The 21,492-nt window shown below is 41.4% G+C and overlaps 2 protein-coding genes across 5 annotated transcripts in view; one reads left to right on the top strand and one right to left on the bottom strand.

Moving 5' to 3' along the window:
* Positions 1-13,819, bottom strand: part of RSPH1 (radial spoke head component 1) — a 19,952-nt gene extending 6,133 nt beyond the window's left edge. Inside the window, exons 1-9 of one of the 2 annotated variants that reach the window (XR_008575419.1) lie at positions 13,686-13,819; positions 12,987-13,100; positions 12,760-12,865; positions 11,694-11,784; positions 11,321-11,456; positions 10,944-11,015; positions 8,973-9,177; positions 8,511-8,654; positions 6,559-6,670 (exon numbers count right to left, since the gene is read on the bottom strand). Coding sequence is in view for 1 of the 2 variants with exons in the window: in XM_054812827.1 (XP_054668802.1) it covers positions 6,621-6,670; positions 8,511-8,654; positions 8,973-9,177; positions 10,944-11,015; positions 11,321-11,456; positions 11,694-11,784; positions 12,760-12,865; positions 12,987-13,100; positions 13,686-13,736 (969 nt within the window). In the remaining variant the exon portion in view is untranslated. Of the gene's footprint in view, positions 1-6,484; positions 6,671-8,510; positions 8,655-8,972; positions 9,178-10,943; positions 11,016-11,320; positions 11,457-11,693; positions 11,785-12,759; positions 12,866-12,986; positions 13,101-13,685 lie in introns of those variants that run through there. The other variant, XM_054812827.1, reaches the window with a different exon arrangement.
* Positions 13,820-14,007: 188 nt separating this feature from the next.
* SLC37A1 (solute carrier family 37 member 1) overlaps positions 14,008-21,492 on the top strand; it is a 46,986-nt gene continuing 39,501 nt past the window's right edge. Inside the window, exons 1-2 of one of the 3 annotated variants that reach the window (XM_054816826.1) lie at positions 14,008-14,142; positions 14,362-14,422. The gene's annotated coding sequence lies outside the window, so the exon portion shown is untranslated. Of the gene's footprint in view, positions 14,423-14,507; positions 14,616-21,492 lie in introns of all 3 variants that reach the window. The other 2 variants (XM_054816801.1, XM_054816817.1) reach the window with 2 other exon arrangements.

Below are 21,492 nucleotides of genomic sequence, written 5' to 3' on the forward strand. Positions count from 1 at the left end.
ATACTGCTGGAGGCAGTGGGTGGGGAGCAAATAGAGAGAGATGCTACTAATACATGCATGCTTTCTAATTCACAGCAGGAATTTCTGTTGCAAATCTGTTTATGAAAATCCATTAATCGAATTCTGACAGAACACGTTTTAAATACAATGACCTTATTTCTGTCTTTTAAAGCTCAGTTTTCCCTAAATTTGTCTGATACTAAGGTACCATTTCCCAGGTGTTCTGCCAGATTTCTCGTGCCAAATAAATAATTCACAGAATGGAAAATCCCTATGCACAATATAACCTATTATCTAGTACCAAGTTATTCAAAAGAATCTTGCCCAAGCATCTGTCTTTACAAAAGAAATAGCAAGCCAGATCTATTTAAGAATGGAGTTTCGTGGTCCCACAGAACTTGTGTCAGGAAGTTGTTAATTTACTACACGTTGTGGTGTTCACTTTAAAATCATCTGGTACATGACTGCAACTGAGGGTGGTTCAGAAACTACTCCAGCACATAGGCATAACTATGCTATTTAAAAAAATTCTAAAGAGTCATTTATGGAGAGACCTCTGCCAGTGAAAACGTCTGTGACTGTGTGGGTTGACAAATGAATCACAAACAATTGCTCGCCTTCAGGAATGGAGCCAAGCTGTGTATTTCAGGCAGAAGAATAAGGAATGCACATGTCAATCTCTCTTATGGCTTTGTTTCCCACTTTATATACACAATAAAACTTGCTAAAACAAGCTCTGCGGTCCTCTGTGCTCTCCTGCAGGGCTGAAATGCATGGACACCTGCACCTGTGCTGTAGTTTCTTGCTTCACTTGCCTACACGGCTCAGCAGCACTTCGTGCAGAGACCTTTGTGTCCATGCCACACCTGGAGAGATGCTCTCGGCACAGAGTAATGCTGATGTTTCTTACCTTAATTCCTAACGGTGTCTATTAGCTGAGGCACAGCATTGTGCCAATGTGGCTACAACTTTGGGACGCTGAGCCTGTAAAGCACTGCATTCTGCTGGGTGACTGTAAGAGTTAGCACAGGGATGTGAGCACTGTGTACCTTTACAGAGTCTAGTCATGTCTTCTTATGTCACTTAGAGAAGCAGATTACAGGTAACGTCTTTGCTGGGCCTACAGGCTGAACAAGGCAGGTTACCAAAGACCCTTTCAAGGGATGTCACCTTTTGGGATACTGTACTGGTGTTGGCTGGGATGGAGTTAATTTTCTTCATAGTGTCTTGTACAGGGCTGTGTTTTGGATTTGTGACCAAAACAGTGTTGATGATAACACAAGAATGTTTTAGCTGTTGCTGAACAGTGATTACACAGTGTCAAGGTCTTTTCTGCTTCTCACGCTGCCCTGCCAATGAGGAGGCTGGGGTGGTGGGAGAAGTTGGGAGGGGACACAGCTGGGACATCTGATCCCGACTGACCAAAGGGATATCCCATACCATACGATGTTGTGCTCAGCAATAAAAGCAGAAGGAAGAAGGAGGATGTCTCTCGTTCCCTCCCCGATCCCATTGTGTGGGGCTTAGCCACATACTGGGGTTAAACCACGACAGGTATGTATGTGAGCAAGTTGTTGAATCAATTATAAAAGCAATTTCATGTCTCCTTAACCTGTTTTCTTCCCCTAACATTTGATTTCTGACATTATTTCTAATTTGGTAAAAGTCCCCAGGCTGAACACATTTGAAAAGTACACGACCAGTTTACAAAAAAAAACCTACCTTACACTATATGACAAATTTATTGGCCTTGGATAGGGGGGAAAAAAGATAGCCTGCTGGAACTCTTCCAGCACAATCCTCCTAGAAAAGAGGAATGATGTTTACTCATGTTCCACTGCATGTGAAGTCTTTTTAAGAGAGACAAGGCCCCAATACTGCAAGATTTCCCTCCTGCAGCCCCTCAAACTTGCAGAAAGTGAGGACTCATAAAATTTGACAGAAGGCATGTTTCCTGCATCTTGCATGCATAGATCATAGTAAGGGATGTTTCCTACATCTTGCATGCATAGATTGTAGTGCTCTGGAAAATGACTTACATTTCCTTAGCATGAAGTGGATGAAAGAGGGGAAAGCCTGCTTTATGCAACAGCTCAAACAGGTCTTTGTTCCCTTATCATCTGTGAATGTAAAACGGACCTCTCTCTGAAGGGGTTTAAAAGATTTGCATTTTCAGGTGCAAAGAGGTGCACTCCAAGACCTTCTTGGTGTGAGAAGAACTTGAGAACCCCAAGCACCTCATCTAGCTGCAATGTCAACAGTGGAAAAAGTCCCACCTACGGGGAAGAAGTAGCTCTGCAAGTCACTTACAATACGGTTTCCTGATGTTTTTCTAAGATATGTGGAGCATAAATACTCTCAGCACTATTTTTTTTCATACACAGCTTTATATGTGGGAGAAAAATTACTGACTCTTAACCTCAAACTCATAATGTCTTACACGTCATTGATATACCAAGGTCAGGTTGGACAGGTCTTTGAGCAACCTGATCTAGTGAAATATGTCCCTGTTCATGGCAGGCAGGTTGAACTAGATGATTTTTAAAGGTCCCTTCCAACCCAAACCATTCTACAATTCTATGATTCTATGGTTTAAAGGCAAAAAGCTGAGCACCCAAACCAATATTAGATGCATAGGGTAAAATGGTCTAATACTTTTAAAGAATACTTCAAAACCTTTGGAGTAAGTGATTTGGACACCAGAGTGATAACCTAAGGAGGAAAATCTGGAGGGGAAATATTCAAAACCTTAGGTTCAACATCATATCCTTTCATTCAGGACATCTTTTTTTTTACTCTATTTAGGAAGAGGTCTGAAAAATGACTGCTCTCGTACTATCTAAAATGGTCTTTCTTCATTACTGAAAAGTTAAGAGGTAGAAAGATGAGAGAGGCTTAGCACACCTTAATGCAACAAGTTTTGGCAGGGGTTCCTCTGTCTCCGAGATAGGAATGAAGGAACTACTATTAACTAGTTTCCAAATTATCCTTAAGGTATCTGAAAAATACAGTGAAATAAAAAGTTTCCTCCAACAAAAGTACTGGTGTCTCCAAAAGGAGCAAGCCATCTTCTTGGGAGCACTTTGTAAAACTTTAGAGACTTCCAGATGTTCTTAGTTTTCCTTGATTGTATTCTAGACAGGATGCTTTTTATATTTTTTTTAAATTTTTTTTTTGCAGGTATACCACTGGAGGTCACTCATATACTAATAAACTGTACAGTGCTGCAAGGGAAATGGTAATATAAATTATCAAAGAATGAACTCAGCTTGACCTGAAGATTACCTTAAAATGAAAGTGAGTTGGGAAATATGTGTGCAGATATTTCTCAAATTTACAGTAGCATATAATAAAACTACCAGTAAACTAATGGGTTTTAGTTTTTTACAAAAAGACACAAAAATCAACACAAGCAAGCCAAGTTTGCTTTGATCTAGCTACAGTAATAATGGAAATGCAGCACTTTTCCTTGCCAAAGAAAACAAAAAGAGGAAAAGATAGCCACCTCTAAAAATGCTCAGGGAAGTCACATCAGCGTGACAAGAAATTGCAAATGCAATGACATGTAAGATAGGAGGGGAAAGATTGTATGGCAGTTTTCTGACTATGACATTTCTGATAGGAGAAGAATTGCAAGGAAGAAGTTGTAAACTCTGTTTATTTCATATGACTCGTTTCCTTGTCTCCACTTTCTGTTAATCCATTTTTATCACTAACTTTCAAACTTCTGGACGTATCTTTGCTGAAATTGTGAGTTGTAGAGAAAATGAACTTGCTAAAATGTTTTCCTTCTTTCCCCTAAACTAAAATTTTAGTATAGATTTCCTGTTCTGAGGTGAAGAATAAGAAAATTCAGGTTCTGTTTCAGCAATATCAGTACAACATCTCTTAGCCCAACTGGGCCAAAACTACTTATTTTACTTCAAAAGCAAACTGCTACTGGCTGGCAACTCTCTGTCTCAGGCTCCAGGCCCAATGAACACTCATACCAATATTCCCACAGCACGAGAGAGTCAAAGTCAGATGGATGCATATGTTAATAATTAAGGTATTGCTTACATATTATCAGGAAAAAAATGTTTGAGAGCAGCTTTATTCACCTGCAGAAGAGGAGAAAAGATCTGCCTGTGGCATTTAGCATTTTTGTACAATACTTTGTGCAGCTCTGCCTGGCTCTGTACTTTTAACTTACTATTTATATAATGTCATTTGACTCTGGTTGCTTCTAGGTGGTTTCTGCAGCTGCTATATCCTGCTGGCTGCTCCCTGATTGACAGGTTCTTGATTTAAAAAGAGCTGCATGTTCAGTAGTTAACTGCCTGCTGATTCGGGGGTGCTGGACTGGTTTTTGTCTGCTGTGTAAGGATGCTTATTCAGCTGGGAGATGGGAATTCAGCAAGCAGAGCTTTGGGTAATTTGTGTGGGTGCTGGGGAAGGGCAGAGACTCTCCTCCAAACAGTGTGGGACGGTGCAACACCAATGCTGATAAGCTACTGGGCCTGATGTCCAGCACCAGTGAAGAAAGTACCCTTGGCACGTCAGTGGTGACAGACAGGGTGGTGTTGTGACAGTCTCTCATGGGGCTGTGGGTGATGGGTTCCTCCCCTGTGGGAGGTGTGTACTGGTCCAGGTGCTATGTGTCCAAGGACTTGCAGAAGGAGGTATGCAAGACTGTTCACTATTAAGAAGGGTAATGAGATATCAGCAAGGTCTCCACAGAGGTGAGGGTCTGAGCCTGAGGTGGAGGGATGTCTGGGGGCTGTGCTGGATAAAGCGCTGGATGGGGAGTCCCCTGAGGGACATTGCTGAAGTTCATGACTTCTGGCAGTAGGAGAAATGTTCCTCTTCCCTGCTCAGACCTGAAGGCAGGGAGTTGGTATCGAGCACTAATAGCCATGGGAGGGGAACAGATGCTGCTGAGGAAAGCTTCAGAGCCAGCTGTGCCCAGCTTGAGCACCCCCAGTAAGTGGTAGCAGTTGGAGATCCCCTTCTGTAGGGAACAAAGGAACCTGTCTGCTGACCAGCCATGCTGTCATGGGAGGTTTGCTGTTTGGTAGATGCCCAGATACTGAGTGTTGTAAAGAGATGGCCAAGGCTCACCCGGTTCCCTGACTGTTACCCCTCATTTCTCATCAGTGTGACCATCAGTGATACTGCTGAGGACACCTGGAGCAAAACAAGAGTAACTGCAGGATTCTGGGTGGCAGAAGACATGGAAACCCATAGGATGTCCCCTTGACCCTCCATGGGAAGAGGTCAGGTAGGAAAGGACACTATCCTGAGAGGTAACAACTGGTCACATGGCTGTTGCCATAGGTAGTGCTTTGGCTTTCATGACCATGGAACAAGGAGATCTAACAAAGTAGGGTAAGAGTATCTTTGCCAACAGGTCTGAAAATCTGGTGAGGAGAGACTTCAACTTGATACATTGGAGGATGGCGATAACTGCTTACACTAAGGAATGGAGTTCAGGGGTGGTAGGTAAATGGGCCGGGTGATGGGAGCAAGATATCCCTTGGGAAAGATAAAACAAGTCAAAAGGAAGCCTACCTTAAGTATACGTACACAAATGGATCCAGCCTGGGAAACAAAAAGGAGGAACTAGGAACTGCTCCATGTCCAGATGCAGAACTGTGACATCCTTGGAAAAACTGAAACATGGTGAGACAGCTCGCACAACTGGAGCTCTCCAATGCATGAAGGGCTCGTTAGTAAAGACAGAAAGAGAAAACGAGGAGGACAGTTTTCCTCTGTATGAAGAGGCAGCTTGAATGCATGGAGCTCTTCTATACTATGGACAACATGCTGGTTGAGAGCTTGTGGATCAGTGAGGGTATTAAGTGTGGCATAGTGTTTGGAATTTGTTCCAGATCCACTTCCTCACGCTGATGACTTGACAGTCTCCTTTAAACAGCTTAAGGAAGGCTACATGCTAAACAAGAAACTTGGGTCTGAGCTGCAACACACATACACACACACACACAAAAAAAAAAAAAACCAAACAAGTAGTATATAGAAAGTAGAAGCAAAAACAGACTACAAAGGAAGAATTTAAAAACACTGCACCGGTGTGTTATGAAAGCAAAATTCAGTTTGAGTTCAAACTGGCAAGGGGAGAGTTAGGGCAACAAGAAGAGCTTCTACACAAACAATAAAAAAATAAATAAGGAAAATGTAGGCCTGTAACTGGTGGTCTAGTGACAGGGGATACAGATAGAGCTGGGAAGCTCAATGCTGCCTTTGTCTTCACAAGCAAGACCCCCAAGTCTCTGTGCCCCGAGGCAGGGTTCAAGGAAGAGAAGAACTATCAGTAGTGGGACAAGATTGAATTTGCTTCTACAAACTTGTGAGGACACAGCCTCATGAATCCAGAATAATCCTGTACTGAATTCAACAACTGACTACCTGTTACATGGAGTAAATAAAGTTCTTGTGAGATTGCACACTCTGAGATCATAAAAGTTCTAGAGATCTATATTCCAGACACAACAGTGACAGAAATGTTTATTCAAAGTATCTTAACTCAGCCTTTTATGAATGAAAATATTGTGGGTTTACCGTAATAAATGATTTACTCTGAAATTTCCTTTTTTTGGCTCTTTGTCTTTAGTTGTATCCCATTACTCTGCTTCTTTTGATTCATCCTCCTTATCCTCTAAACTAGCAGTTCCTGTGGAGGTGAAGGAAAAACAGGACACAGAGATGCATTTTATTATAAAATACTGGAAAGTAATCTTAGGAACCTAAAACATAATTCTAGGACTATGCTGTCTACCTCAGTCCTCCTTCCTCACTGCCTTTCACTGCCAATACTTGAATTTAACTGCTATACATTGTTTGTCAGCTGCCAGATAGACTCGGTACACACATATTGACTGTCAGCCAGCCCATATGTAACTCCGGAATAACCAAAGAAAGTCTCCTATTTAGACGATATCATAAGAAACATGGAGCAAGAAGGATGGAATTCCTGTGTGGAAAAGAATGATGGTAATGGGGCACAGAATACAAGGCTGCAAGGAAACAGATTTCGTTACATCTGCTTTTCACAGTATGTGTATTTTCTTCAAATCATTTCCTCTTACTGTAACTTAATCTTGCTAAACATAAAGACAAGGGGAACAATATGCTGTCTAATTAATTATGGATGTAGACCTATGCTGAAAAATGTATAAAATCATCCAACTCTTTGATTCTAGAAATAAAGAGCTGGAAGGAGCTTTAATAACATCTATCACATTCCTATGTTTTCATGCATTGGTATCTGCATCTATGCTGTCTCCAACAGATACCTGGGTCCATTTGTTCTTTAAAAAACCAAGCCAAATAAAACAAAAAAGACCCAATGGGGATACCAGAACTGCTTCATCGTGGTAGGCCAGAAAATTTATTAGAATCAAGTTCAGTCAAAATGGTTATTTGAGTCCAAGAGATTTTGAGACAAACCAGGCTCAATGAACTTTTGCCAAATCCAAAGCAGAGCTATGCAGGAAACCTGCTGAGATTTCTGCTGGATCTGATCCAAGCCCAGAGATCCTGTAAGATGTCAGTCCTACACACCAGATCAGCTAGCTGGCTAGTCTGCCCTGAAGCAGTAGAGCACCTTCAGAAGTGATGGGTAACAAATGAGAGGAAATACACTACAAGAATTCCAAGAGCTGACCTAAATGTTTCGTGTATACCTCCAGGCATTTTCACGTGGTTTAATAGTCTTTCTGGACATTGCTTTGCCTATGGATAGTGCTTTGCTTTGATTTATTGAAAAATGGACTGATTACAAATGGATAAATTTATCTTATGTTTTCATACATCAGATATGTAAGCTTGTAAATATTAACGCTTAACAAATACAAACAACACAATTGGGTGGAGGCCTGTAGGCTAAATATGAGTAAAATAGATGCATCCTTCGGTTGCTTCTTAGTAATTTTGTATTTAAAATAGGCTTCTGAACTGCCTGGAAGAAAACCTGAGCATCTGAATTCCAAATCTCTTCAGTTTGTAGGAGAAACAAATCAGCCAGAGACTGTTCAAACCATAATGCATAACAATACCTAATTTTTTTTTTCAGATTTCTTTTGCCTGCTTTTTAACTTCAGTGGAGAGAATAAGAACACACAGTCCCATTCATGAAAGAAAAGCGGAGTGCTCAAAATCCCCTGAATTTCCCCAGATCTGAAATCTTCTCTCGCATTTTTGTACAAAAAAAAAGTTTGCAAATGCAATCACTTACAAACTCAGCTCTGCAAGTGCTGTCAACTGTGTATGCATAGATAATGCTGCACAGAAGTGTCACTTTAATTTGTACTGTTACAGTATATGAACTTGACTACTCAAAACCAGTTTACATCTACAGAAGACTGCCCCCCTTATGAAAGGTAGAGATTCCCATGGTCTTTTCAGCTTGGTAGTGGATCTCTCAGTAGCAGCATGACTTCAGCTGATTGACATACATAATTTCAAACCTTGATTGCTAACAGAAGAATAAGCAAGCATGCCCCATTCCTCACCTTGATCCTCCTGATCTTTGTTTTCTTCTTCCTCTCTGCTTCCCTCGTCTTCCTCTCCTGCATCCCTTTCTGCGCTAAAAACTTCACTGGATACTTCATGAAGAGAAGGCTCATCATCCCTACCCTCAGCAGATTCATCAGTGACTGAAATATGGAAATTAGAAATACCGTAGAAAATTTATTTTACAAATTTGCACTCAGCTATTGTTTTCAGTGATTCACCCACTTCCCCAAACAGTTGTACCTCATTATGCTATGTGAGATAAAACAGACATATATAGATGGTGCAGTTTATGAACAGACTTGGAAGCTCCTAGCATTTAATATGTGGTAAATTATAAGGAAAAAACCCCCAAACAACAAAACCAAAAAACCTCTTGCACCACTTGATATTAAACCTAAAAAACACGGTTTCAGGGGATAGTCAAAGCATGGAGTTGTGAGCTGTCCAGCAGAACAAACCTGCAATTGATGGTATTTTCTCCTCTTCAGTTATTCCTGCCGCTGCTCTTTCTTCCACTGCTTCTGCTGCTGTCACTAGGGATGCTTCTCTGGGAGAAGGTAGGTTTTCCCCATGAGGAGTCCAGAGTGTTAATTTGGTAATTTCTGATGCTTTCCATTTTGGTGCAACAAGTAATGAGGGTTCCTCCTCTTCTTCTCCTTTATCCTAGAAGACAGCTTATGAAATCCAGCATCTCATCTTACAGGTATTAAGGGAGTAACTAAGATGATGGTTTTATGTACTAAAACCTCTTTACCTGGGGTCAAAATGGCAATGACATGGCCTTTTAAAGTATTTACAGGTGGAGGAACTTCAACAGCCACGAATCTTGGAAGACAACTACACTTTGAACCTTGATGAAGTCAACGGACTATTACTAATGATCAAGGCTTGCCAGCTTGCTTTCTTTGAGGTATAATTTTGTCTCTCCCTTAAACAGAATGACTGTAAGGGGCCCGTCAACTATGTCTCCTCTTCTGTGCCTCTCTACAGTGTAACAGCAGCAAGTAAGACCTGATGCTCGGTCTGGTAGATGCTACACTGTCTATCAGAGTGGTAAAACAGCTCTTTCTGCCTCATTCTTTGCTTAGGGGAGACTGGAATGTATCTAGGAAGCAGAAAGGTACTGCAAAAAGGTTATGTTTTTGAAATTTTAAGATAATTTTTTTTTAATGTAAAAAATCATGCTTTATTTTATCCAAGTATGAAGGAATCTTAGTAATGGAATCATTAACTGCATTGCAAGCTAATTTCTTTTTTTTTTTTTTATTAAATGGCCTTGTTCTGCATTTACTTCAACTAAAGCAAAAAGGCAAAATTTAATCTTACTTCAGTGACAGCACTGTCTCTTCCTTTACACAGTCACTACAGTATTCACATGAGAAGAAATTATTGTTCCTGAGAGTAATCATTTTCAGAAGATGAGTGCTTAACCTTGAGTTCTTAAATTCATGTTTAAACTTTCACAGCGATGGCCTAATATTCCAAAATCAGCACATCCAACAATTCCCAACTGAACTGAGGATACTAGATACACATCACTTTGGATACTCATATGAATCTGATACTTAATTTGAGGATCTCTTGCTTTTAGTAAAAAAACACCCAAAACAGTCTCCATGTTTTGCAAATATCTATCACTAATGAGAGCATTATTTTATTATTACTATTTTGTCCTTATCTTAAGAAACAATTGCTGCACTGGAGAATTTTCAAAGAGTATGTAATGGGAACTAATGTGAGGTAGCAGACTCTAAGCTAAAATGTGGCATATTTTCTTGAAGTCAAAACAGTAATATTAAGATATATTTCTTATTTCTATAGCTATTTTGCACCATATTAATCAGAAACATTTGAAAACATTTATGCATGAAGGACAAGGCAAAACAGTCCCTGATCCCAGGTGCTCCCTACAACTATTAGGACCTGTGGATATTAAGCTTCTAATAGGACCAGGACAACAATGGGACATATTTCCAAAACATGAATCTGCTGGAAATTACCATTAGTATGCATAGCATCAAGCAATTCAGAAATATAAGAAAAAATATTTTTGTTTTCTGGTGTTCAGAACAAAGTAGAATACAGGCTAAATGTACAGACAAACACATCTACATTCTTCTGTGGTTTGAAATTCAAATGTTTTGGGAAGGTCCTGATTCTTCTAAACTTTAAGCAGAAAGAACTCCTGTTTGCAAATAGTGCAAAAATCACACCTTGTACTTGTCAAAGCTTACATGGTAGAGAAGGTAAAGAAAAAAGCAAAATGAAACCTCATTTAGTTCTTAAGAATGCATGAGTTTCTATCCATTTTTGACTGGTTAGATCTACTTTAACATCAGTGTCTATATGGCATTTTATAGATCACTCAACAATAGATTTGATTTACTGAATTCTCTGATATTCAGTATAATTTGCACCATTTCCTTTACCTGCTCTGATAGTATGTATTCACCATGCTGTTCACATCCAATATCAAAAACATACTTGCCACGACCTACAGGCTGCACAAAGATACAAAAAAGTCAGCAGAACTATAAAGTTAATACACTCTAAGCATATAAATGTAAAATATGCTTTACTACAAAATTCATACAGAAGTCTACAACAATATAGTTTGAAAGCAAAGTTGCAGAGAAACATGGCATTCTGTCCTATAGATTAATTCCATTTCCGATGTTATACTTGTGGTACAAGAAAACTACAAAAGATCAGGAGCCTAGCTTCTTATTTTAAGTGGAAACAGATCACATTAAGGCAATTCCATGCTAACTGTTCAGATGAATAGAGAGTTTTCCAGCACACTTACATTTCCGTTCAAAAACTTGCCCTTAAATCTATGGTTTAGGTGGATAACTTCAGCTTCTCCTTCCTGGTTTCCATTTACCCAACCACCAACATACTTAGATCCCGTGTCTTTATAGTCATATGTACCTTGCCCATGCCTAAGGAGAAAATTATAATTTTGCTTTATATTAATGAATATGAAGAATTTATGATGTTGTTATATTTAAGGTATTAAAACTGTATTATTTAAATAGCTGAAATGACTCAAGTTGGACTAAATTGCCAAGGTCATTCAATAGCACTTGATTTGCTGCAGCCAGCCATGCTTTGAAAAGAACCTTTGCATTTTAATGCCATTGGGTGACTTGAAACATCACTGTAAGAATGAAACAAACTTGTTGTGGTTAAACCATTCTCCAGTATAGATGTCTCCATTTGCATACGTATACTCTCCATAGCCATGTCTCTGGTCATTCACCCAGTCACCTTTAATGAAAATAAGATAAAAACAGAGTGAGATGTGGTTTATTTCATTGTGTGCTATAGTGGTCAGTTTGTAAAGTTATCATACATGAATTGTTAGAGAAGGAAAAGAAAGCTATGACACCATTGTGATTCCTTACACCTTTCCTTACTCTAAGCCCTCCCTCTTCTTTCTTCTGTCTGACCCTCTCCACACACATTTATGCAGCTGCCTGACCTCCCTTTCATTTTGTCCATCACAGTCTGTTTCCATTATCATTCTCTATTACCACTGCGAACACAAGAAGCCATGTAACATCCTGCTCCTATCTTTAAATTTGCTAATGTATTACAGTTCCATTAGATAATATGATATTTACACTCAAATAAAAAGAGGGACTACTTTAGTTTGACTCATTCGCTAAAATTGTCTTGTCAGTCAAAGGACATATATACTCAAAGGGATGCTAGATTGTATGTTTTAATTACTCTTCTATTGAAATTTAAAAGAAATATAAAAAAAAAATAAATCACAGAGGCATCCCAGTCCCTGAATAAGTGCTCTAACCAGTAGACTATTTTTTAAGGGTGGACCTAATAAAGTCCTAAAATACTTTATATGGGACACATCTGTGGTTCTAATCATCATTCAGAAATAAGTAACTAAACTCTCTTCTACCAAGATTGCACTGATTTGTAATAGTTAATATTTCTCAGGACTTGGAACACCCCACTTGAAAGGAGGACATGACAAGAATAAACTGCTACTAAATACCACACTGCTCACAATAATGTACATAAATCCCCATAAATAAAACCCACACTTCTCAGAGCTTGTAGTAAAAAAGGAATAAAAGAAAAACATTTCATAGCAAATCTATCTTCTTAAAATAATACATTCTCCAATTCACTACCTCCTTGCATTTGGGGGGTAGGGGCTGAGGGGGGAATGTGTCCTTTCAGTTACAGAAATCCTTTCAACTGTGTTCAGTGTTTTACCTTCATATTTTGATCCATCTGGATAAAAAAAAGTACCCTGGCCATGCTTTTTGTTTTGAAGATATTCTCCAGTATAGTAAGCACCACTTCTAAATCTGTAGGTCCCCTGAAACATATTTGGTATAGATAAAATACTTGTCAGTTCTCACTCTGGGTTCAATATAGTGCCCAAAGTAAGAGAATTGCTGAAATATAAGCACGACCACTGTCTTCTGTCACTGCCTTACCCGTCCACTTCTGAAACCGTGTTCATATTCTCCATCGTATGTATCACCATTGGGTAGGCGTGCTTTTCCACGTCCATGTCGCTCACCTTCTGAATTGCGTTCACCGTCATACTCCTGATCAAATGTGAAAAATAAATTGTTTAAGAGGGCTAGACCTGACTGAATCTAACCTCTTTAGACAGAAGAAAATAGGTGTTTGCTCAAAGCTGCTCCAATTTGGCTTGAATCAGAGACTGCAGGAGCACCTGGCCAACAGATGTACTGCTTATGCACTTTCATCAGATCCTGGCACACAGAGGCTTTCCTTCCTTCCCCACACACTACTGGGAAGTACGGATGACTTCATCCAGTGGAGAAAGTTAGGCAGGTCTCAACTGGAATGGTACTTTTGAAACTCCTGTGCCCACCGACGAAGTGCCTCGGCAGCTCTCCCAGGCTCAGCACGGCCGGCATACAGTATCTAAGACCCCGTGAGCGGTAACGTTCACTCTTCCCTTCCCCGCTGGCGCTCCCCCACCCTATGCCCGAGGCGCCCGTGGCCGTGAGCCGCTTCCCGCCCCGCTCCTCCCCAGCGCCCTCGGAGGCGGATGCTCCCAGCGGGGATGGGCCTCTCGCGGCAGCAGGGGCCGGGAGACGGCTCAGGGCCGCCTCCGCCCGTGCTGCTGAGCCGCCAGCGGCACCCCGACCGCCCCGGCGGACCCCCAAATCGGCCTCGATCTCCTCAGCCTCCTCTGAGCCCAGGTCCGACATGGCCGCGGCGTCACCGTCACCGTGGCAACCAAGGCGCGCGGGGGAGGGCGGGGCGCGCCGCCGCCGTTGCGGCCACAGCAACGCCCGGCGGGGCGCGCGGGGGCTCGCGCTGCTGTCCCGGGTGCTGAGAGCAACGGCCGGCCCCGCCCCTCACCGTCCCGCCCTGCCGTCTCGCCGCTGAGGAGAAGCGGCGGTAGCCTGCGCTGTTTCCGAAAGGGGAGTGCCCCGCCTCCCCTGGGGGCCTCTCGGGCTGCCTGCTGGCTCTCGGCGCGGAAGTCCTGGGAGGGGTGCGGCAACCGGCAAAGGACTGTCGTGTTAATAAACGCTCGGGGGCGTGGGACGCCGGCCTTTCCCTGGCACTGATCTCCCTTCTGCTTCTTGCGCTTAGTTTTTCCCGACCTGTACGGTTAGTGTCGTGAAACAGGCTGGTGACATTTAAGATGTGACCTGAGACCCCTCAGTCTTCTGAGAGCTCCCAGTAGTTTGGCTGATTTGGCCTGTAAACAACATTTTTGCTTTTAAAACCGTTCCTGCATCTAGATTTTTTTTTTCCTGTCAGGTTTAATAATGGTCAGAAATTCCAGTCCATGGATCTTATCTTTTTGTTTATACCTTACGGTTTCAGCCTTATGATGAGTCTCTTTCACCTGCTCAACAGACCAGACAAGTTCCACCTGCGCAGCCTGGTGAGTCCCACTGGAAATTCAGCACCCTCCTTTAAACTGGAGCCAGAAGGAACGGCATTCACCTCCAGTTTCTGAAATCCCACAGGATTTCTAAAGCTGGCTTGATGGTGCATGTCTGACACCGCAGCTGGAGGCAGAGGACCCATGTGTACTCCTCAAGAGGTGTCACAGAAACGTGCTTGGGCTGTAACAGGTATGCTTGGGGCACTGTCGTGCTGTTAGCGATTAGGCTCTGTGTTTCAGGGTTCTCTGAAGAGATTCCTCCCTCTTCTATGCAGAATGGTCCATATGGGTAATTCAGGGGTCAGGACAGAGGTGGGGAAATGCTCTGTCACTGATCGCTGCTGGAGCTTAGGCACTGGAAGTCATCAAACAACTGTGTGATCTGGCGTGGAAAATCCTGTGTTTCTGCATAAATGAATCAAAGGAGTGCAAGTTATCTCTCCCGTTATTTTTTCGAAATTGCACTAACTGCTGTGGTAACAGGGGCACTGTGCAGTTCTAACAGAGTTACTAATGAGAGAGCAGAACGATGAGTCAGTCAGGTTTTTAAATGACTTAAGCATCTTCTGCTTTCACACAGACAACTACTTTTACTTCCACTATTTTTTTTTCCTCTCCTTTCAGTAATGGTAATTCTTAATGATCTTAATATGTAGGAGATTCTCCGTATTCCGACTTTTCTGCAAACTCTTCTACTCAGTCAGCCTCAGCAGTGTTCTACCTAACTCGGATGACAAGTTTAGTCACCTCAGCCAGTCAAGAGCCTCCCATACTAATATCATTACAGCTAAATCAATGCAGGTAGGTAAGAGGAGGGCTCTCCTTTCTCAAAAGGCCAAGAAGAGAGGAAGGGAGTAGCTCACAAGGAACAGGAGAAAGGATAGTACATCACAGCCACCCTCAGTCCATATTAATCATTAATAATACCCCAAATGGAAAAGACCTGCTTTGTATTTTATGTAGCATTTTTTTATGTTTCATATAGGAGCTGCAGTATTCAAAAGCAGTCACTCTTTAAAAAGATCTTATTTGCCTCAATGCAAGGTAGTGCTTTGTTATTATTTGCAGAGGAAAATGCCCTAAAAATCTACCTTGGCTAAGGGAGTCGATGGTGACAGCATTACAGCTCATGCCCACCTCCTGCAGGTGTTGAGGACAGCTTGTCTTGCAAAATGCAAGTGGTACTTGACTCTTCTGCAAAGCAGCAGCTTCACAGTGCTTGCAGGAGCTCGGCAGAACTCAGGGCCAGCCAGTGATACAGGACTCAGGCGAATCACCTGTCACTTTGCACAGCAATTTAATGGCTGAGGTTTCATGAGAGGAGCCATGCGAGGATATGCGTGGTGAAAAGCAGTCAGCTAACTAAACACTGGGCAGAGGAGGTGACGCCTCTGAGGTAGGCAGCAAAAGGAGTGGCAAGTGGTTGGAAAACGTGGTGGAGGTCACCTTAAACCCTAGGTCAAAGCTTCACCACACAAACCAGAAGAAAAACAGGGTCATCTCTATACAAAGATACACCATATATTCAGGTAATTTTCTTAGTTTTTGTAGGCAGGAATCTAAATAGCCAGTGTGTATATAATAAATAAATAAATAGTATTTATTTACTAAGATGTGTCACTTATGTTGTATATGTGTCTTTCTGTTTTCAGTTGGGCAAAGATGAAACTGAAAGAGAACTATTGCTAAATACCATCATGTTCCTAGCTCATAGGAAGCGTTTGGGCTTCTGAGCTAACACGCAGTTACTAATTTGAGAGTGCTTTCTGTTTGAAACATTTAAAAGCACTGAAACTAAATTTTATTAGCTGACAGAGCTTTAAGAAGCTATACATTTATTAACTCAAAATTGGTTATTTCTCTGTCCTGCACATCTCCAGCATTTGACTAGGGAAGCCTAATTTGCATAATGGTTCTACTGTTAATAAGTAACCGCAGAGTATGCAAACTACTGCTCCGATTGCTTACCTCCTGCAGAACTGGATATGAGTACATGTTATCTGAAACACAGTCTGCTCGTTTCCTCCTTTCTCACTCTTGATGATGCCTCAGTTTCTTCTTTCACCTAAGGATGGCTAAATTCTTTTATCTACAATACAGTAATGTCTCTAATTATAAAACTGGTTACTTAGTCTGTGAATGGCATACTAATTCTAAACAGACACTGCTGCTCAGAGTTGTAAGGGAAAATATGTTCAGGATGCCTACAGAAGTGCTCCCTGTTAAACTCAATGACAAAAATAACCGGATATGTCTTTTGGCTTCAAAGTTGACGTAGCCCAGGGGACAGCTCTGACACAGACAGGACACAGTGACAAGCCATCAGATACAATGCCGTTAATGATCACTTACTCCTCCTGCTCAACATATTTCTCAGAGTCCTGAAGGAGGAACAGTTCACTTTTCTTGGGAAACAGCCACAAACTATTTCTTTATAAAATTTAAACTGCTCTGAACCTAGAAATGGCAGATAGCACAAATGTCTGTATGTTGGGATCACATAGTTTGACCTAAATGAGGGAGGCATCATTTAAAGTTTTCTATATCCAGAAACTATCTTATATGGATGCATAGAATTAATGGCAAGGAGGATATATTTTGTAGTTTCTGGTCTTCCAGCTGCATTTGGGTGTTTCAATGTCAGATTAAAGTTAAGCTTTAAGTATTTTACTGTTGAAACAAGGGCTGCTATCATCCTTATTCTCTTGTTCTTTTTCTGTCAAAAGACCAACATAATACCATAAATATTCTTAAGGTCCTGCTGATCTTGTACATAAATTTCATTTGGCAAACAGCTTGAGAGAGTTAGTGGATGTGCTGATTATCTGCTCTGTTCTTACTGCTGGCTCAGCTGGCAGCTGCCGGCACCGACTGCCAGTCACCCTGGCAGGAGAGGGCAGAAGCTGCCATAGCTGTGAGCTGCCCTGGAGAACCTCCTGGTTTGCAGTTTGAGTAGAAGCCCCATAGGGAAAAAAAGCTCCAGAGAAACAGCCCCCGCCGTTGCTGCCAGAGGTGCTTACAAACCAGGAAAGACAGTGACACAAAAAGCAAAAGGCTGCCAGGCACAGGACCCCATAAGGCACCTCCAGATTTGTAGGTCCTCACTTTAAGTTTAGCCAGAGAGCTCCTCTGTAGGGAGGAAAGGCCAAAAGGCGCTTTTAGAGCTTGCTATGCTCCCGGCTCTCATTGGACTTTACCCGGTGTTAGGAGTGGGGAGACTTTTGGCAGTGCAGAGGTTTTGCAGGGAAAAAGCTGCTGTGCCAGGTTGGGCCTCAGGGGCTCCTTCCAGCCCTGACCAAGCTCTGAAAACATGTAGCACAATGAACATTAGAAACAGCAGTACTGCTTGTTCACCTCTACGTTGCAATCAGTGTCTCCCTTCAAAGGGGTGCTAAAAATACAGCAGGGTGCACACATTACCTCTGATGTGGTAAAGGTGGCATGCTTCTTAATTCACATTGGGTGCATTTTGGCATTCCTGCCCTCTAGGAGAGGTCTGTCCTGCCATGCATCCTTCTCCCAGGGGCAATGCCTCTGTGAACCAGCTTTTCTCCACCCGGCCAGTGATACGGCCCTAGGGAGCTCCCTTTTCAAATTCTGCCATCAAAATTAATAGGGAGAGTGGAGGTCATTTGCCTGATTCACAGGTTGGTTTCCTTACTTCACATACTGGTCAGTCATTACTGACAGAGCTGGTTACTTCATGAGGGCCAGTTCTTGGGCCAAGTCAGTTTGAATTTTGCTCTGGGCTAAATTAGAGATGCAAATGACCATTTATTGCTTTAGGTAGGGCAGACCTGGGCAAGCTTATAGCTTTTGAAAGGAACTTAAAGAACAGAAATCTGTAGGGAAATGTTTTGTTATCTCTTAGAATATAACAATTTACAACTAAAATTTACAGCTAAAACCACAGCCTAGGGTACTGCATGGTCAGTATCAGATCCTAGCAAAGTGTAAACTGGATTTGTCAGGAAAAACTTAATGAAATCAGCTCTCTTCCTCCTGAAATTTAAACATAAACCAGGTTGATTTCATCAACCTTTTGGAGGAAAACTGTGGGATTAGGGAATTAAAATAATACCTAAAGGGGAGTTTCTTGTTTGAGACTATACATTTCAGGTCTTTTTATTATTCTGCAATATATACTACCATACACACTTAAAGAATTCAAAATACTTTCTTAGATTATGGGACCAAACAGTGGAAAAAGTGGAATTTACTGTCACTAACTTCCATATATTGGGTTTTTTCCCTCCAATTCAGAAAGAAGCCAGATTCTGAAATGTCAAAATGCTTTGCAAAATAGGAACTTCTCTCTGCACAGCTCTTTTTAAGCCCTTTACAGGCAAAATTAAAGCTGCTTAGTATGTTTGTATGCCAAATAAAGATAACCTCTTTTTGTCCTCATAACCAAGCCAGAAAAACAAGTAAATGACCTTTCTAGCCACTCAGTTTACAACTGCCTCTTCCAAGTACAATTAACATTGGGATATCCTGAAGGCAGGATGATTAGGAAAGAAAAGTTCATATGAAGACCATTCTTGAAATACTGGTAATACTTTTTTGCATCTTGGCTAAATATAACCTTTCCATTCCCTCCTGCAAATTATCCACGGGAAAGCATTCTGCTGTATTTATACCCTGCCTTCCATTTCTCTGGCCTTACTGTTCATTTTGAAGTCCAGAGCACATTCCATTCTTCAGACATATGGGAAAATTGTCAAGTTTTTCTTTCACATAAGGGGTCTCCTTTTCCTCTAAAGTGCAATAGGGACATATACGGATCACTTCACTTCTATTCCATTTAGGAAATTGTTAGTAATGTCTTTTCTCAAGACTTTTATGACAGTCAGTGTTACTACTGCTACCAAGAAAGCAGTTGGCATTCATGAGATAAAAAAGTATCTTATGGTTAGTATGTGGATAAAGCAGTGTTAATATTACACTTTTCTCTACTTCTCTCTGGAAGAGGGTTTTGTTTCATTAAATAAACAAAACCCCAAACCTAAGCTTCTTTATTTAGGCACAGCTTGCAATGACATAAAGCTAAAGGAGCCAAACCCTTCTGTCCATACCATCTGAAGTCCTAACCTGGTAACTCAGAATGAATTCAATAGAGAAGAATGAACCGATTGAGGTAGATGGGACTAATTTGCTGCCTCCTCATTCCTGTCAGCTTGAATACCTTCGTACTTCATCTTCTGATACATGACTTGCAAGGCAATTGCTTTAGTGTAAGCTCTCTGTTCTGGTCTGCTTTCTCTTTTACCATGGTATTTGTAACTGTTCCGGTATTTGATTTCTAGTAAAATATGCCTCATTCCTCCCTTGTCATATAACTACCTTCCAGTGATGAAGTTTGCAAGCATGGAGAAATGAAATCTCTCAGTAGTCTACCAGCCTATTTCATTCTATTTATTCCTCAGCAATTGTTTCTGTAGCCTTTTCTTGCACTTCCACAGCTCTCAAGGCAATTTAAGAAGAGTAGAAATAAGGGCAAAGTGACAAGAGAAACTTTCCCATTTCCCATTAAATTCTTCAAGATAAGTTCCTCAAAATAGTTGTTCTTCTTTTGTAATGAAAGATGGTCTATATATTGTTTTACAGATGCAATTTGTAATAATACAGTTTGGTTGTGTTTGGTTTGGTTTTTTTTTAAATCTGTGTTCTCAGTACATTCTTGTTCATTTTTCCAAGAGCAAGTGGCTGAAGGTGTAAGAGCTGATCTGGGTCTCTAACCAGGGAACCCCCATCCTAGCTGTGGGGGCTGCTGGGCCCTGCAGCAACAGGTCATGTGCTCTGCCCAGGACTCCCTCCAGTAGATCCTACCCCAACAGACACCACTGTTGCTATAACCACTTTTTTTACAGATCTTTCTTTAGATGGCATGAGGTGATTTAACAGTCCCAGTCACCACCCCTGGGATGAGTCAGCAAGCATACTGTCAGCAGCACTGATGTCATTTTTCTGAATGTGACAGGAGACTGATAGGCAACTCATAGGGTTCAAATAAATGCCATTATTCCTAAGTGTCTCCTGCAGTTATAGCAATATCTATGTTTATGTAGGAGACCTGGAGGCATTTTTACTGCTCCCCCCCCCCGGCCATGTTCTACTTGCTATAGGTTTTTTTCTTCATAAGTATCCTGTAGTACTCAGGTACCATCCTGCTCTGGCTGGGGAAAAGGCTGTGCGGGCACAGTGGTCTTGTCCACTGGTCTCTTTTCCTAGAGACACCAACTGGTGATCCTCACTAGCTTTCTGGCAAGCTAGATGCGATGAAAGTACCAGTCTGGAAACTACGTAATCATATTAGTGTGGCACTATGCCGGCGCTAAAATTTCTCATCAACAGGCAGGACATAGTGTGCTAACTGAGCTAGACAGCTTCCAGACCACAGCTGTCTTACCTCCAGCCCGTTCTGAGTATGGCCGCAGCAGGGCTGTACCTGTCTACTCCTAGCCATACAGGCATGTCCTTCACACAAAGCCCCTTTCTTTTTTTCATTCTTTCGGATATAATTTTTTTTTTTTTTGTCTGCCAAAGCTCAACGGCAGGTTATATTTGGATTGCACCCAGTGTTAATGTGAATTGCTTATATAATATCCCAGCTGCTCTGTTGGGAAAACAAAGCATGTAAAACTAATAAAGGCAACTAAAAGCTGTGATTATATCAGTCCTGAGAATCCTGCTACATGTGTGGAATAAAGTCTAAGTAAATATCAATTTTTATATAGCAAGATACTATTTAACAACCCATTATTATGTAAAGAAGTTATAAACTTTTCTGATCCCCTAAGACAAAGAGATCACTCAATGGCTAAACAGATTAGACTTTTCCATCTGTGCAATTGTGAATCATAACATAAACTTGTGCAATTTACTGGAAAGAAAATAAATACATTCATCAGCTAAAGGATGCAACAGTCTGCATTCAGACCTCTGTTCAGCCCATATCACCTATTCAGCAAAGGAAAGACTATGCTGACATCCGCTGACTTAAGAGTTTTAAATCAGGACTTGAGGAGTTAAGAGCAGCACTCTTGTTCAGTGGAAGTAAAATTTAA

Source organism: Grus americana, chromosome 1 (assembly GCF_028858705.1).
Source record: "Grus americana isolate bGruAme1 chromosome 1, bGruAme1.mat, whole genome shotgun sequence".
NCBI lineage: Eukaryota > Metazoa > Chordata > Aves > Gruiformes > Gruidae > Grus > Grus americana.